This window comes from Anastrepha ludens, chromosome 5 (assembly GCF_028408465.1).
Source record: "Anastrepha ludens isolate Willacy chromosome 5, idAnaLude1.1, whole genome shotgun sequence".
Taxonomy (NCBI): domain Eukaryota; kingdom Metazoa; phylum Arthropoda; class Insecta; order Diptera; family Tephritidae; genus Anastrepha; species Anastrepha ludens.
The window spans coordinates 76,339,797-76,357,960 of record NC_071501.1 but is presented as its reverse complement, the minus strand read 5'-3'; the positions used below and the strand labels follow the sequence as shown (position 1 = coordinate 76,357,960).

Sequence of the window (18,164 nt, the reverse complement as noted above, 5' to 3'; positions counted from 1 at the left end):
TATATAAAAGTACATGCCCACTTACATAGCCCTAACATGAGCTGCGCCTTTTAATTGCTCACAAAACTCACAATCCCTCAGTACTTTCATATCAATTTCAACAAATTTTCCGTTTAGGTGAGCATTTTCCATTGGTATTGCATGAAATTGCCTTGTACATTAATGTAGATGTAGGTGCACATGTGTGTGCGTGTGCGTTTTTATGACTTTATTGATTTAACCACACACAGAAGCCACTTTCGCTTTAGCCAACTGCCAAGTGGTGGTCAAGTGCAATCAGCTCGCTATGTACATAGTTTGTTGGCCATGACCACAAGGATCAAAGGCGAAAGACGCAAGCCGAAATGTGCCATATGGAGTAACAGAGAGAGCAGAAATAGTAGAAAAAGGTAGTATAATTGGAAATTAGGCGAAAAACGGAGTCTTAAGAGTGCACAAGTGCACATAAGTGCGTTAAAAGAGTAGTGTAGTTTAATGTTAGATTTATGAGCTCTAAATATTTGTGGGTGAGCTCACCCTCTATTCCGCGAAAAACCGAACTTTTTACAAATAGACACAACTATTGTATATTTTTTGATAAATTCTTTTTATTAATCAATCCATTCTGTTGCAAAATTAACAAATTTCGGCTACTTTTTTATTAATTCTTTATTAATTTTTTAACTTCAATTATTTTTTTATAGAATTCAAGTTTGGGACTTTGACCCAGATTTATAAAAAATGAACAAATTTTCATAAAAATTTCAAAGTTTTTAAAAATAATTAAAATAAATTCTGGGCAGACAGTTTTGTAACCCGCTAAATTGTAATATAATAAAGCGCCACGGTGTTGTGCATTTTCTTCTTATATCGATTGCACGACATTTTTTTTCATCATTCTGCAAAAGATTATAAATTCGTCAACTGCTTCGATCCATGATATTTGATGCGGTGCTAAGTTCATCTTTTTTTTTTTTTTAATTCTAAATTCTGCGAAAAAGATTAAAACGTTTAGAAATACCTTGGAGAGCAATGTTCAGTGTCTCCCTCTGCAAGCTGTTTTTAGTGAGTATCGGTTTCATCTATTATTGCTTACAGCTTCGCGTCCTCAAATATAATTGTTTTCCCAGACCGCTTTTTTATAATGTTGAAGTCACCACTTTTGGGCCATTTAAACCAATTTTCGTTCATAATTTTCGATGACTCCTTAAGTAAGCGACATGATTCAGTAGCACTTTTTGCTTTTCAAAAAGTATTGGTAATAATGAAATAGTGCTTCCCGAAAATGGCGCTTATTTGCATAAATATGGAACAAATTGAACCGTGGTGAAAATAATTCAACAATAATTCAATTGGCCACACCGATAACCGGTTCACAGTGTCTTTCAAAGAATTATGACCGGGGTCATGCCAGCGGTTAATCACATTTCACTAGTGGTACATTGAGGCCTGTTCCATTGGACGGCTTGTACCATTGGTGGTACATACGCAATTGTCTCATCGGGCGGTTTTCTGAGAATGCTGGTAACGGTTTTCTGAGCAAAAAGGAGAGAAATAGTTTACTTCTAACGCAACAAGTTCGGTCGACGGCGGAATCGTGTTGTTTATGAAAACACCGATATATGAAAGTCAACACAGTCCCACTCATGCTGCTCCGTTGCCGTCTGAACGGCAGGACTGATTAAACGAGCATGTGAATACATAGTGATCGATTATCAATTTACTGGAGAATTGGGCTTAGGAAAACCTAAAGACTCAGTCAAAATGTGTTCCTCGGCTATGTGAGGGCTCTCTGATTTCACTTCAATGACATTCAAAGACAGTTCTTTATCATTTATTTATAGAACTCACGCACTTCTTCTATGTTTTCTAGCGAGAGAAAGTACACATCTGCTCTTTCACCGTCAATAAGTCTTTCTCTATCACCCTATGTTCCACACTGGAACTCTAGGGATTTATGATGAAGTCTTTCTCTTTGAAATTGCTTGGGTATGGCATAAACTGCCATCACCCCCCTTTCCTTTTTGAAGCCATTGGTGTGTTTCGTTAAAATATTCACCAACAGAAAAATCAATCTCAGTTCTTTATTTGACACTGATTTTCCGATGACAGTAAAAAAAAGTTGTTGGCAAAAATTGGTAATAATTGAATTTCGCTCGTTTCTGATATTTTTGTCACTTCACTAAAAATCTCCTTCTTTTTGCGACCTATTTCAGCTAAATCCGTTTCAAATATCGCATCGTCTCTCGAACCACTCAACTGGGGACCCAAGTGTCTATGTCAACTTTGATTTTTGATTTTGTTCGACTTTTCCCAAAATCTAGAGTTATAAGTGCGTTTCACAACTATAGCATACGAACTTATTGACAAGTCCCTGAAATATAGATCATTCCACTACAAAAACTATATAAATCAAAGCTTAAGAATTTTTTTCTCTAATTTTCATTGAAATTTTAAACTTAAATAAGCTTCAAACTACATAAACCATAAAAAATTCAACAAATTTTCATCAGCATTTCAAAGTTTTTAATCAGAATTTTTAGGAACATTTCAAGCATTTGTTACACCATAACTATCTCCTACGCTTTGAGCGAAAGATACTGAGGATAATTTTTAGTCCAATAAAGGCGGCCGCCGTAGCCGAATGGGTTGGTGCGTGATTACCATTCAGAATTCACAGAGAGGTCGTTGGTTCGAATCTCGGTGAAAGCAAAATTAATAAAAACATTTTTTTAATAGCGGTCGCCCCTCGGCAGGCAATGGCAAACCTCCGAGTGTATTTCTGCCATGAAAAAGCTCCTCATAAAAATATCTGCCGTTCGGAGTCGGCTTGAAACTGTAGGTCCCTCCATTTGTGGAACAACATCAAGACGCACACCACAAATAGGAGGAGGAGCTCGGCCAAACACCTAACAGAAGTGTACGCGCCAATTATTTATTTATTTTTTAAAGGAGGCTGATGGGATATATTGAATAAGACATAACAACGAAATCGAGCAACTGATAACGGGTCAAAACATTATGCGCTTTGCTAAGGCGCAGAGGTTACGAGGGTTTGGGCATCTACTCGGAATGGAGGACAACAGGATAACGAAAAAGATTTTCAACTCTTATGTGATGGGCAGTAGAAAACGCTGGAGGTCTTCCGCGGAAGGATTGATGATATCCAAGAAGGTATAATATGCATAAATGCTAGAAGGAGCAATGCAATGAACCGCGACTTAAGGAGAGATATTGTAAAGGAAGCACTGGCTCGCCACAACCTCTAATTTCCATGATGAATTATATTTTTATCAATATTAAAATGCACCTGCGTTTTTCCTTTTGTTTACTAAATTTCTACGTTGCGTTGGCAGCACAGAACATCTACTGCTTTGACACTCGATCAGATTTTGTTAGGAAATATTCTTCGAAGCTGAATCTTGCAATTCTGACAAATAGATAACCCATTTACTTTCAAATTTATTCTCTCATTTACCAGAGAATCGCGTATGGCAACAGCTGTTGGGAAAAATCCGGCAATTCGTGGCAACAACTGGTAACTTCCGGCGAGTTTGGAAATGAAACTAATGTTTACATCCAACGTTGTACGTTTTTCATATTGTGGCATTGCTGGAATAGTACATAAAATTCAAAAAATTTCCTAGAGGCATCATAAATTATTTTTATCCATAAAAAAAAAAATGGTTTGTTCTGGAATAGACGGTGTATGTGTGTTTACTACTAACTGTATTTTTTATGTACTTCTAGTAATGTGCATTTCGTGCTAAATGGGTTGACTGGCGTTTACCCAAAGGCGAGTATAATCTTATCTGGAATGAACTGTTCATGCCCATATGCAGGCATATTTACTTTCATATATGTATGCCGATAAATACCTATACATATGTATATACACTGAAGAGCAAAACTGTAACAAAATGTAATACTTTCTATTTCAACACATTTTTTTTTAGACATGTTTTAACAAATCAAATATTTTTTTTGCATAACTTTATTGGCATGTATGTACTCTCTCTCTCAAACCGGTTTGGTGTCAATGCAACAACAACAACACTAGTAGCAAGCAATAATGCAAATAAAGACAAATGTTACAGTTTTGCACTCAACCCATTTTTTATTTTTTACAATAAATAAAATAAATATTAATAAGATGTCCAATATCCTTTGGATTTTTTCAGCTCGTGGATACGATTGGGCATACTTCGTGTATACCTCAAGACAAAGTCAGTCGGAATAGCATCCCATACATCGCGTGTTCGCTCCCACAGCTCATTAACTCCACTGGGCGGACTTGAATATTCGGCAAGCTTCGATTTTACATGACTCCATAAATTTTCGATTGGGTTCATGTCCGGTGATTGTGGAGGCCACTTCAAGTTACGAAATTTTTGGCGTTGCATCCAATTTCGTACAACATGTGCGGTGTGCTTAGGGTCATTGTCTTGCTGAAAAATTACTTTTTCAGCAGCAAGACCCATACTTTCCACTACACCCGGCAGATTTTGTTGCAATATGGCCAGGTATTCCTCTTTCCGCATTATACCTTCTATTCGTACTAAAGGACCCATACCATTTTTGGAAATGCAGCCCCACACCATAATGGAGCCACCACCATGTTTTACTGTCTGCTTGATGTGCTGTGGCTGGACTGCATTTGGGTCTTTAACCCAATACCAGGCCCGACCATCTGACTGAAATCGATTGATTTTGGTTTCATCAGACCACATAACCTGCAATCGTTTTGAAAATTTATGAAAAAAGGTCTTTTATAATCCATTTATAAAGACGTACCTGATCCCAATCTTCAACTGTCCAGCTTTGGTGAGCCGCAACAAAATCCCGCCTCAACCGCACATGTCTTTTTGTCAGCATTGGCTTGGTTTTCTTCTCCGCTGCCTTTAGCCCCAGTTTTGACAGGCTGCGCCTGGCTGTCCACTGACTGGCATCAATATCCAGCATCTTTAGTGCTTCTTTGGGAGTGACCGCCTTGCTGCTTGTTACCAAATTTGCCAGATGGCGGGCATCGCGGTCGCTTATCTTCCTTGGCCGGCCTCCTTTGTTACTGGGAACAGCGTCTGGTACATTTTTCCGCAGCCTTTGCACAGCCATGTGGCTCACTTCGAATTTTTTAGCTATTTTTCTTATAGACTCGCCCTTCTTCAGCAAATCAATTATTTGGCGTTGTACTTCCCGATTTAACATTTTGTCTTATTCACGGTCACGTTTATAATAATTAAAAATCCACCAAATATATAATTACGAGAAAAATAACGGAAAATTTGAACATTAAGAGTGAGTGCAAAACTGTATCATTTGTCTTTATTTGCATTATTGCTTGCTACTAGTGTTGTTGTTGTTGCATTGACACCAAACCGGTTTGAGAGAGAGAGTACATACATGCCAATAAAGTTATGCAAAAAACATATTTGATTTGTTAAAACATGTCTAAAAAAAAATGTGTTGAAATAGAAAGTATTACATTTTGTTACAGTTTTGCTCTTCAGTGTAGGTACATGCCAAGTAAGGAAGGCGTTCAGGATATTTTTATTTATTCTACAATATTTCGAAAAAGTGCTGATCTCATTACATTTTATGTGTTGTACAGTGTTAAAAACGAGCATATGCTGTATATTATATTATATTTTATTAATAACTAAAATTCTCACTATCGAAAATATTTGAATTTTCAAGTACAGGCTGGTAACTATGAGGAGTTACTAAAAATATTTAAATAAGACTTAAAGGCATTAAGACGTAATCGACTTTTAAAGTAGTGCACATTAGTTAGACCTTCAATATTGAGTTGAGTTTTTTAATATTGGATCAACCAATCTATCGAAGCTCAGCATCGGAGTTTCATAAAATGCGATTGATGTCAAAGGAAACTCGGATATTAATATAGCATTTTTGTTTTATATGAACGGGATTACCGGGGAAAAGGTTCTAGATGCTTGGAGGTATTATTATTTAGGTGATTTCTGATTAACTGGGATAGCTAAAAAGGCATATTGGTTTTTAGAATAATTTCCATATTGTTTTTTTTCCTTTTAATGATATAAAATGGGAAATACTTGTTGAAAAATCGTTAGTTCAAAACTCTATCAAACAGCAATTTTTTATCGTTAGTGCTGGGGTTAAATGGTATGGATGATTTTTATTAATTGACGGCGACTTTAACTAAAAGCCGGAAAAAAGCACAATTAACATTTAAAAGAATAAGAGGGCAAGTAACAAGTAAACAGCTAATATTTTTCTAAAACCATCTTTAAAATCGAATATTTCGAAAAGAGTTCAATTTTGGACATCATGCCGCATAATCAAATTAATCAGAAATTACCTAAATAATAACATCTTTAAAGTATATAGGACCCAGCTAACCCAGTACAAAAACATGTATAAAATCATGATAAAGGGCTTAGATACGGCAGAGCGAATACTGAAGGTTACGGATATCGCACTACCGCTACTACGGTAGTCAGTAAATGAGACAAAATCAGGTTTTATGCTGATGTATGTAATTGTAGAGGAATGTTAAAATGTTTTCCTTACAAACAATTTTCTTTCTTTTCCTTTACCATTATGTAATTTTTTTACATGAACTTAACCTCACTTTTTATTTTTGCTTAGAAATTTTCGCTATTTCGTAACTTTCCTAAGTTATCTCCCAAATGTACAATTACTTCACGGCAAAGTTACCATCTTCTTGAATTTCCATCCACTTCTAATCTCCAATAATCCATCTTCTAATCTCCAATAATTGGGTGTTGAGAGGTTTAATCACTGTATACTAGCAGATCGCTGATCATTTTTTTATGCCTTAAAAACTGGTTCACTATCTGAGGTAAAACCTTCATTGCCATTTGAATGCGTAGAGAGGCTAAATACTCTAGCTGCAAATAATACAATTGAGCTTCTCTGGGTCACAGGTCGAGGAGGCATACAAGAAACGAAGAAACAGATAAGTTGGCAAGAGGAGCTGGAACAAAAACATCAATAAGATCAAGTTCAAGCATTTCGTTGCAGTGGGATCACATGCCATTAAAAAAGAACACATGAAGACTACTGAGAGAATTTTAGCAGAGATAAAACAATATGAAATATGGAAGGATGCAAGAGAAACTATTGACAACATTCCTTAACCTCACTAAGCGCAATTTATGAACATTTACAGATATTTTTGTTTTGGTTCACTGCAGACTGAGAAAACGTCTAAATATACTTGGCTTAAGGTCGATTGGCTTATATTGATTCTACGACACTTCTAAACATACGTCTTTAGGGTGGTATCAAGAAAGCGAGAAAAGTATTTGGACTTATCAAGCTTGTAGTAAAAGTGGCTGTGTTCGTTATACGAAAATACCATTTCAACCTTTTCTAAGCGGTTTAGATCTAAATGAGATATTTTAAAGAGTGAGGTGCACTAAGGTCACGTTATTATAAAACACTTAACAACATCCTACAGGGGTCATACTGTTAATATATACCAGAGAAGTGCGCTAGTGTCCTCGGCAGTAAGACTCACCAAGTCAGAACTGTGTCACCCGAGCTACAAGCCTCAATTAGTATCTTCGAACAGGAGCTCATTCCAGAGTCTAAATCATGCATCAATGCGACGCATCAAAAAGCTCTCCGCAATGATAGCGACTATTTTCAAGAGTTTCCGAGCTCAATAATTTCCCAAGATGTTTTTAGCTGCACCCCACTATCGTGCCCTAACAAATCTTACGAGCTATCAAACTCGAATAAATAAACCCGTAAACGAGCTCAACCCGAAATTCAGGCCACACTTTCTCAATAGTCGGTTAACACACGCGTTGTAAACCAAACAGGTAAAATTATACCCACGAAGTGAAAATGGCGTTCCATGGACGTATAGACTCCAGAGTATTCGCCTAAAAATTATTGCAATGAATCTGCTCTAGACGCTCCGCGAACAATCTCTTCGAAAGCACGGCGTGAAGCTTTGGTGTCTCTCGGGTCATAGTAGTGTTTCGGAAAGATAACGAAGAGGATTTGGGACAGAACTTGGTGAATGGAGTCTTTTTGTAAAAGCCTTTTCAAATTATCTACTTGCAGAAGTGGTGTAGGCTAGAGTAGCTGCTAAGAGTAGGTAGACTAATTCAGATACGTGCAGAGTATCGCGGTCATCATGGTGATGAATGAGTAATACGTAACTTACTGAGACACTCAAAGTAGAACTTACGGAAATACTATTAGAGTTTTGAGTTAATGGCCATTTAGGAGCCTGATTCGGATACACCTATAAAGATTTCTTTGGAAGCTGCAGGAATAAGGAAGAGCTAATTCATTTGGCAGTTTCTGTACGAATGCCTTCTTACGAATGGAAGCCTGCATTTAATATTTCTGAGGCACCACTTCTTCTCTCACTTGTACAGTTTAGGCACAGTTTCGCTGGAGGGACTGGTTGATTTCGCCAAAAGATTGACAGGTGAGGATAGAACACCAGAAATCTTTCCTGCGTACCACAATGGGGCTCCCCAGGTAAGCAAATAAAGCAAAGGGTAGAAGTTTGACTGGTTGTGTAAGTCAAATATCCGAAAAAAATTTGTTCGCACATCTTGATTTCAAAAAACATTTATTCATTTTTTCGCAATTCATTTAGTTTTTTCATATCCGCGCGCATTTGTGCCCAAGGGTATTGTAATTTTAAGTTTATGTTATTCTGCGCAGAAAATAATTTAATGCGTAATTTTCGTGCACTTCACTCTTGGTCCCCATCGGAGCCTGAAATATATCATCTCGCTTGGTTTCGACATGGAATATCTCTATTATATTCAACACCCAATGTGCAGTTACGTAAAAGGGATCATAAGCGTTTGAAGTGTATTACTCGAGTAGACCATTTGAACATTTCGGCCCAAGGCTCTCTTGACCATTTGGCTGCTTAATGCCACTTATTCATCGATAATAATGGTATATGGCATTTTAAGGGCATCAAGCCCGGGGCGATACAAGCAAATGCGTACATACTCGTATACATGTATGTATGTATATCCATTGACGGTATATATGTATGTATGTGTACACATAACGATGCACATGTTTATGTACACAAGTGTGTTTTTATAACTTGCCAACTGCTCGAGGGGGGCGTTGCAGTCTTCAAGAAAAAAGCGACAAAACAATACATTTATTGCCCTCCAGAGACTATTTCCCCAACACCGCAAATAGAGAAATAAGTAGTTAAGCAAGCATGAAAAAGAAAACAAGAAAGTACTTATTTTGCCAAAAGAAACCCAGAAACCCAAAAGGCAAATAGCAGGGCTCACGTAAAATGTTAACCGCAAATAAATAAACTTATACGAGACAAAGAATAAACACCCCTAAAGGCTAAAACAGCAGTAAAGACGGTCACAGTTTGCTACCGGGGTTTGTATGTAAATACAAGTAGATGAGCATGGCAATGGAAGCGGAAGAGCATTCTCATGAAATTACCGCTTTTAGCCTTAATGAGCTTTCACGCCAAAACGATGTCCTTCGGCAACGATTTGTGTCTAACCACCCCACTCTCCACTAATGCTTATCGCCTTCGCTCTTAGTACCAATTACTCAATCGAACCGCTGGCAATCAACCCACCTCTTCTCTATGCTCTACACTCTATTCCTTCTGGCTACCTCTTTAACACCCATCGCCGTCGTGTGTACGCAATTACGATAATTATAGTGCGATAACAATTCTCGTCGCAGTCGTCCTCGATGCTTTCGCCTTTGCCAACGTTACAGTCATTGTTTTTGTTGCTTTTATTGTTATTGTTCTCCGGAACAATTGTAGGATCTCCGAGTATTTGCATTGATTTGTCTGTTGAGTGGTCGTTGCCTGTTTAGTTAGTTGGTATGGTTTGATTTGCGCCTTGCTGTGGTTTTGTTCTGGTCTGTGACTGCCTACCTTTGCAGGTGCATGCCAATCCGTGTGTGTGCGTGTGTGTGTGTGAGCTCGTTGCCAGGCTGTTTGCGTTGTTTGGTTGCTAAGTGGAGTCGCGGTTGATCAGTTCAATTGCTTGAAGGTAAGCCTACTCTTACTTGGAATGCTTCATTGCATAGCTGGTAAGTTCGACATCGTGATTCGGGATTGTTGTGGGTATTAATGGATTTTAATTAGATATGCAAGTGGACTAATATGCGCACGATGGCAGTGGTATTCTTTTTATGTTTTAGGCGACAGAGGTTGCCACTAAAGGCGCACATTCGCAGTTCGAATTGGGCGCGGATTATTACGCTTTGTGGTTGGTTCAGCTGCTTTCTTATATAAAATTTAATGCCATGTTGCGTGCAAGTTTCCGCTACTTAATCTATTATATATGAAATATATAAATATGTTCGCATATTCCCACCTTGGCTGATTATCGGTCCGGGTTTTACATGAATCATTCGACATGAATAATTGCATAATAAACCCATTTCTCCATTGCCATTCCTTTCACGTATAATAGGCATCTTAAGCATAATAGGCATCGATGTTTGGGTGCGTGTGCCTTCATTAGGGCCTCATCACACCTGACTAAATATAGGCCGTGAGCGCGCCGTAGTCGGTGCTATAAGCCGGGACCGGACATTGGAATTTTGAAGGAAACGAAAAAGCAGACAAACTAGCAGACTGATTGTTGTCATGAGTAACATTCTTGCAGAATCGGTATTCATACTACTGGATGCAATAAAGAGTGCAATCTCCTCAAAATACCTACGAATCGTGTATTGTAGATGAAGAGACCAAAAAACATGTCGAGTTAGCAGAACTTTATGGAACACGTACAAACACAAACAAAAGTTAAGGAAGGTGTATAGACCCACGGCAGGGATAACTGGCTTCTGATCCATGGGAGAGCAGGCAGCCAAACTGGGTATCCCTTACAATGTATACGATAATAGTCGTAATCAACCTCGGATAAATGAAATTATCTTCCACTTCCTTTGTGAGTGTGCTGCCCTATGCAAGGCGAGTATGGGAGCCCGTGGCAAACCGCTTTTTGAAAACCTCGAAGATCTGTATGGTATGAACGTTAACAGCCTTATAAGGTTTCTCAATCGCACAGACTGGAGATAGTCGTAAAGGAATAACCGTATAACTTGGTGGTAGTGAGGATGTGGTAAAATGGTGCAGAAGCGCTAATTGGATTCTTTGAGAATCACCACTTAAACCAACCAACCAACCATAGAGTGACCCTCACCAATTGCTCGGCCCGCTTAAGCCTACTTCTATATCTCTATGTAATCCATATATTGGGTTGGGGAAAAAGAAATGTCGTATTTGCGATAGAAATTGGACGCTTTATTTAACGTACTTTGAATTATCCGATTCAAGTCAAATATGCCCCGTTTTGTTCGCAAACTTGTTGCCATTTAGAAGGCAACTTCATTATCCCCCCTTTATAAAATCCCCCCTCCTTATTTGCACTCAGTCAACCAGTTTTCACAAGCCTCTTTTGAGGCCAACTTGGTATCACCAAGGGCGTTTTGCATCGACCGGAAGAGATGATAGTCACTTGGTGCCAGGTCCGGACTATATGGTGGGTGCGATAGGACATCCCATCCGAGCTCCCGTAGCTTCTGGCGGGTCATCAAAGAGAAGTGTGAGGACGAGTGTTGTCCTGGTGGAACAGAACACCATTCCTATTGACCAATTCTGGCCGCTTCTGGTCAATTGTCTGCTTCAAACGGTCAAATTGCTCACAGTAAAGGACCGAATTAAGGGTCTGGCCATAGTTGAGCAGCTCATAATGGATAATTCCCTTCCAATCCCACCAAACACACAGCGGCCAATCCGGGCTTGGCGATGGTTTGGGCCGGCTCGCCGCTTCTCGACCACGATCTTTTTCGCTTGGCGTTGTCGTACGTGATCCACTTTTCATCGCCAGTCACCATGCGCTTCAAAAATAGGTGAAGTTCGTTCCGTTTTAGCAGAGAATCGCAAGCGTTAATTCGGTCCAAGAGATTTTTTTGCGTCAACACGTGTGGCATTCAGCTTTTTTTGGAATCCAATCATCTGCAAATGGTTCCAAACGGTTTTGTGGTCTACACCTAGTTCCTGACTTATCGAGCGAATGCTCACATGCTGGTCTCTTTGGATAATTTCAACGATTTTATCAGTCTCTACGACGATTGGCCACCAGTGCGGGATGTACCTTCGACATCTACTGTACCACAACGAAATCGATTGAACCAACGCTGTGCTGTGCGAATCGTTACAGTATCAGGCCCATAAACTTCACAAATTTTTGCCGCCGCCTTTGTTGCATTTTTACCTCTAAGGTAGTAAAAACGTAAAATATGACGAATTTATTGCTTGGTGGACTCCATCTTTGACGCGCTATAACTTAAGACTGAAACGTACGATCACAACACTGTCAAAGAGGCACTTGTAGTACAAATTGTCGTCTTCAAATCGCCGTTTAGTGTGACCCGAGGCAATAAGTACAACGCAAGATATGTTTAAATGTCGCGCTCAATTGACAAAATACGTCATTACTTTTTCCCCAACCCAATATATGAGGTTAGTTTAATAAATCCACAACTTCATTGAAATGAGATCAGATTGTGTTGTAACCTCAAAATTAACATATTCCTGTGAAGAAGCGTCTTTCAATAGAACGAATATTAGGTTTTTTCCAGTCTATCACACAATTTTGTTATGCCAGCCATTTGGCTGTCGTAGCTGAGTGGGTTTTAGTGTGACTGCCACTCACTCGACATGAAATATCCGATTATAGGAACAGACTTTCCACCTGCCATGAAAAAATATTTGCGTTCGAAGACAGCATAAAACTGCAAGTCAGTCAAACTTCTTCCCCAAAAGTTGTTAATAAAAACATAAATTCTATTTGAGCATCAATGAAATTTTTTTGGACCAAGAGGTTCGGTTTTTTTGATGGGTGTATTTACACATCTGCTTAGGCTTCTTAGCCAAAAATTTACAAACACATATTGATGTCTGCCCGGATGTATGTATGTATATGCATATATTGTTTTTTTTTTTCAATTAAACTTATCAAGTTAACACAATCGATACTTACTCGGCTCGAATGGTAATTTCATTGCCCGTATTCACCGGTGTCTCCAGCTCACTCAGCAGCATCGTTTGCAAGCCACAAGAAAATTGGAATTGTAATAGACCCTTCTGTAGGAACAGGGCCATATAGTGACCGCCTTTGGTACCCTGAGCAGCGGCCAGCATTATCAGACCATTTGTGGCACGTGTGCGCACCTTCAGTTGCACATGCATCGGCAGCACCGAATCCAATGACTCATGATGCGGTATGTCCTTGTGGATGCGGTGCGAAACATATGAATCGCCCGAGAAGGCGGCATTCTTGATGATGATGGGTAACTCGCACAGTGCACCTTGGCGGTCAAAGCGGCAAACGCACTGAAATAAGAGAAAAAGCAGTGAAATTAAATAATAAAGTAAGTAATTTAATAAATTTAATAAAATAATTGAATATAAAAATTACTTTTCTGGGGTTAAGTCAAAAGGGGCGAACTATGAGCGGTGGTTTCATGCCGAGGTAAGTTTTTCATTTAAAGTTCATGAAAGTTTTCCAAAGTTCTTCAAAAGTACTTCAACGCCCGCTTGAGCTTAACTGCAGCATTCTGATACGAGTGGTAAGGATTTATGTTTGCATATTTGAATATGCATCGCCTGCAGTGTGTGGCAATTTTTATTAGAAGCCATGTTGCATGTACATTAGGGTGGGTCGTTTTAAAAATTGCTCATTGCTCTGTGAAAATCGTATTCTAGGGATCAAAATAAGAAACATTGCCGAAGGAACCATACCTCTAAAACGAATTCTGATGCCCCCCAATTTGAGTCGAACGAAAAATTCCACTTTGACCCATTTAGAGTGCTCCAATCGAGTCCAAATGTATGACCGACCTCCACTAGCTTTGGACGGCTGATCCACCCATGCCAGTGGCACACCCCCTGGAACTCCCCTGGGGGGTTCCTCATACAATCATTTCAAAATATCACCATTTTTGGCCTTTACATGAGAAAATAAACTAAAAAGTTCGACCCAAATTGGGGGACATCAGAATTCGTTTTAGAGGTATGGTTCCTTCGGCAAAGTTTCTTATTTTGATCCCTAGAATATGATTTTCACAGAGCAATGGGCGATTTTTTTGCCTCCCCACAAATCGACCCGGCCTAATGTACATACATATGCGAATATGACTAAAAACAAATGCATATGAAATGCAAAGTTTTATGAATTTCAACTTAAACCTTGTTAGGCCACTGCGCTCCCTATGCATCTATGAGACGCCTAAATTCATGCTAGATTTTTACAAACTTCTGTTGGTTTTTGGGGTTGCCTTGCAAACTGTGACGTTTTTTGATTTATCAATACTTAAAAATATTTGAATTGAAGAAATTGTCAAATCTGGCCCGTTGTTTTAGTTCAATTTAGTCAAACGTCTGTTCTCCTCACGAGGGCAAGTGGTAAAGTGTAAAATCGTCATTTACTGCAGGGATCCATTCGAAGTTTTTAAGATTTTTGAGTGTCTGTTGTTTAGAAGAAGAAATAGAATAAAAAGAGGATCGCACTTCGTTCCCCCGATCTTTTGTGGCCTAATAGTGGCCAAATTTGTAGACCGCGTCGCTACTGTTGTGCCTTAATGTGGATCATGTGGATACGTATAATACATCATGAGGGCAATACTTTTGCTGTTTATCTAACTCTAGTGGATTTAACTAGAAGAAGATTCCACCAGAAGATGATTTCATTCCACTGTTTTGCTTTCATAACAATTTTATAAAACCAATAAATAGTTGTAAGTAAGAGGTTCTCTGCAGCCAATCGAGTTATTGAGTTTCTACGGTAGCTTTCTGTCAAAAGTCAGATTAAGTGCATCGTATAACTCCTTGAAATCAGGACGGTATCTGTCTTAAAAGCGTAAATAGAAAAGCTGTAGTCGGCGGCTCATTCAACAACTAAGCTTCAAGCTCATAGTAAAGACTCGACCAATTATTTATCATTCGTAAGGTGGTATCAGTAGGAAGAATCGAGATGCCGAAATACGTGAGTGCGGGGAGCTTGAGATGCTGGCCAGTAAGAACAACGTCCGAGAATTCTACCAGAAATTTCAGCGGCTTACAGAAAGTTTCAAGACCGGGGCATCTTCCTGTAAGAACAAAGACGGCGATCAGGTGGCTGACATCCAGAGCATGCTTGAGCTACGGAGGGAACACTTCTCGAACTTGTTAAACAGTGACAGCTGCGCATGTCACAGGAAATGTGAAGATCCCGATGGTGTGAAAGGCTGAAGCCCACAATCAACCAACTAATTGGACCTTATCAGTGTGGTTTTAGACCTGAAAAGTCCACCATGGACCAGATATTCATAATACGACAAGTTTTAGGAAAGACTCATGAAAGAAGAATCGACACACATCGTCTTTTTGTTGATTTTAAAGCTGCATTCGACATCAGGAAAAGGATTTGTCTATATGCCACGATGTCCAATATGGCTTTGCAAAATGTCATTGCTTAATACCAGCAAAGCCGTCTGAATTGGGCAGGACCTCTACGAGCAGTTTGATACCAAAGGAGGTTTCAGACAAGGTGACTCGCTGTCGCGTGTGTCTTGTCTTTCTTTTTGACTTTTTCGTTTGGTGCGACATGTGGGCTGTAGGAATCATCGGCCCATATTTCTTCAAAGACGAAGTGAAGGGCGAATGCTATCGCGCTATGACAAACGACTTTTTGATGCCAGAAATTGAAGCACGTGATCTCCACACATTTGGTTCCAGCAAGACGGCGGGCGGCGCTACTTGGCATACAGCCCATAAAACAATTTATCACTCGTCTTGGACCAGTGAATCGTGTGACATAACACCTTTGGACTTTTATTTGTGGGGATATGTAAATTTATTCACAAGATACGACCGAAGTCTTCCGGCGAGTCATTCAAAATTGTTGTTTACCGGTAAAAAAAAATTAATTTCATGAATAGTTCTACACAAGAATAATAAAGGCTACCCAATCAATTTGAACTTTTGTTATTTTGTTTCAATTTAAAATCCGATACCTCTAAATTCATCACACTTTATTATCTTAACTGTCTTGTATTGAACAGTCGTAGCTTTCTACATTTCATATTTAGAATTTATTTTGGTCATATATGAATTAAGTTTGTCTAAAAATCAGATAATTAATTTCCAATAAGTTATATTAAATCTAGAAATCCAGCAAATAAAGTTTGCGCAGCACGACGCTTGCTTTGTGATTTTCATTACGAAAGTTTCAATTATAAAAACACCCTACATTTTAAGCCAAACTCCACAGTAGTGCACGAGTCGAACAACATAAAATTCTAAAACCCCAAAGTAGTAAATACCGTTATTAAATATGTCACTATTTGTATTAGTATATGTGTGAGTGTATGTATGTAAGTGCATATTTGCACTTTGGTTAGTAGTGTGTGGCTTGTGTGGGTAGTATAAGTATGTGTGTGAATGAACTTACTGTTTGCTGAAATGAAATACGAGGGGCGGCTGTTAAGTTCCCTATCTGTTTTTTTCCGCAAAGCGTATCCTAGCGGCAGCTTTGGTAAAAAGCATATTTCATATTCAGATTCCGGTAAACCCTCACAAATACCCTTTGATACATTTATCTTTGTACTATATTTGCACTTACATTAATCAATATTTTCTTTTAATATTTCTCCGTGACCATCAACTTCAAATTGAGAAAAAAAATGCTTAAAATCGTCAACCTGAAAAAACTGACCATTTATTTTCTTTATACCATTACACGGCCTTTCTTCAACTCAGCAAGCACTGGGATAGAGTGTAGTCGCATAAACTCGCGAGATTCTTTTGGCTCCGGGTAGATCGGGGGCGTTCAAGGGAACTTCTAAGACTAACAAGAGCGGTGCTCTTAAATTTGGTAGATATTCTTACCAGACATTGTCCGTTGGGTGTTCTTGCGGTGAGACTTGTGATTGCTTCAAGTCCTTACTTGGTTTCATTTTAGTAAAGTGTTTTCCAATAACAGGTGTTATTTTGAATAGCCCGCTATTTCCGTAGATGCCACTTTTGAAGCTGTCATTTTTTGATAGTTGATAAGTAGAAACTACGCCATTAATAAAAATGAAACGATATACGCTTAAACAACGCATTGAAACTATTAACATTCACTAAAAACATGATGAAAATTTGGCAGAGACGGTTCGTAAAACTCGAACATTTTTGGGTCATCGTGAAGCACCTTGTCGGACCACAATACGGAATTTGGTAAAAAAATTCGAGCTGTTGGGACAAGTTAGTGATGTGAAGAATAAAACCCGTGCACGTCGCACAAAAACTACCGAAAATATTGCTGTTGTAGCCGAAAGTGTTGAAGAAAACCCAGGTTTGTCCATGCCTCGTCTTTCTTTGGAATTAGGCATTCGACAAACGTCATTACACCGTATTTTGCATAAAGATTTGGGTCTTAAGGCTTAAAAAGTCCAGTAAACACAAGAACTCATGCCGGCCGATTATCAACAACGTCGTGTTTTTGCTGATTGGGTCGTTCAAATGCATGAAAATGATCCGGAATTCCATTAAAAAATCATCTTCAGTGAGGAGACCCATTTCCACCTCTGTGGCTTCGTCAAAAAACAAAATTATCGGATCTGGAGCTCAGAAAATTCACGAGTTATTGTTAAAAACTCTCTCTATCCTCAACGTGTGACTGTTTGGTGCTTTTTATGGACCGGCGGAGTCATTGGACCTTTACATATATAATTCGCTACTGAAAACAAATAGTGAACTCAAATACCTATTTCATCATTTACATAAATTATATTGTTTCTAAATCGTTCGCTATATTGAACTTTATTCGTCGAAGTAGTTCTTCGTTTTCTGATTCCTATACTCTCAAATAGTTGTAATCGTCCTTAGTTGGGTTCTAGTTGGAATTCGCGGTATTCGTTAGGAGACCGTCTCATGCAGCCTATATTAATAACATAGAATAGAGTTTGTTCAGAGTGCTTTTGTGCGCTTTGCTTTGGGTTCGATAAAATTCATTGATCTCATTCCATCCTGTTGGTCTCGTTGCTTACTAATAAATCTCATGTTCTTAGAGTCTAGGTGTGCTCTGTTGCCGATGTGCTTTGTCTTTGATTATTGTGCGGGCTTAATAGATTGCCTATATCTGCTCAAGAAAATTCATTTTAATGTTCCC

The 18,164-nt window shown here is 38.8% G+C and overlaps 1 protein-coding gene across 5 annotated transcripts in view; it reads right to left on the bottom strand.

The window, feature by feature from the left end:
- LOC128864563 (protein eyes shut) overlaps positions 1 to 18,164 on the bottom strand; it is a 307,203-nt gene that overhangs the window by 60,280 nt on the left and 228,759 nt on the right. For all 5 annotated transcript variants that reach the window (XM_054104288.1, XM_054104287.1, XM_054104289.1 and 2 more), the window contains one exon: positions 13,011 to 13,363. In XM_054104288.1, coding sequence (XP_053960263.1) covers positions 13,011 to 13,363 — 353 coding nt within the window. The remainder of the gene's footprint in view (positions 1 to 13,010; positions 13,364 to 18,164) is intronic.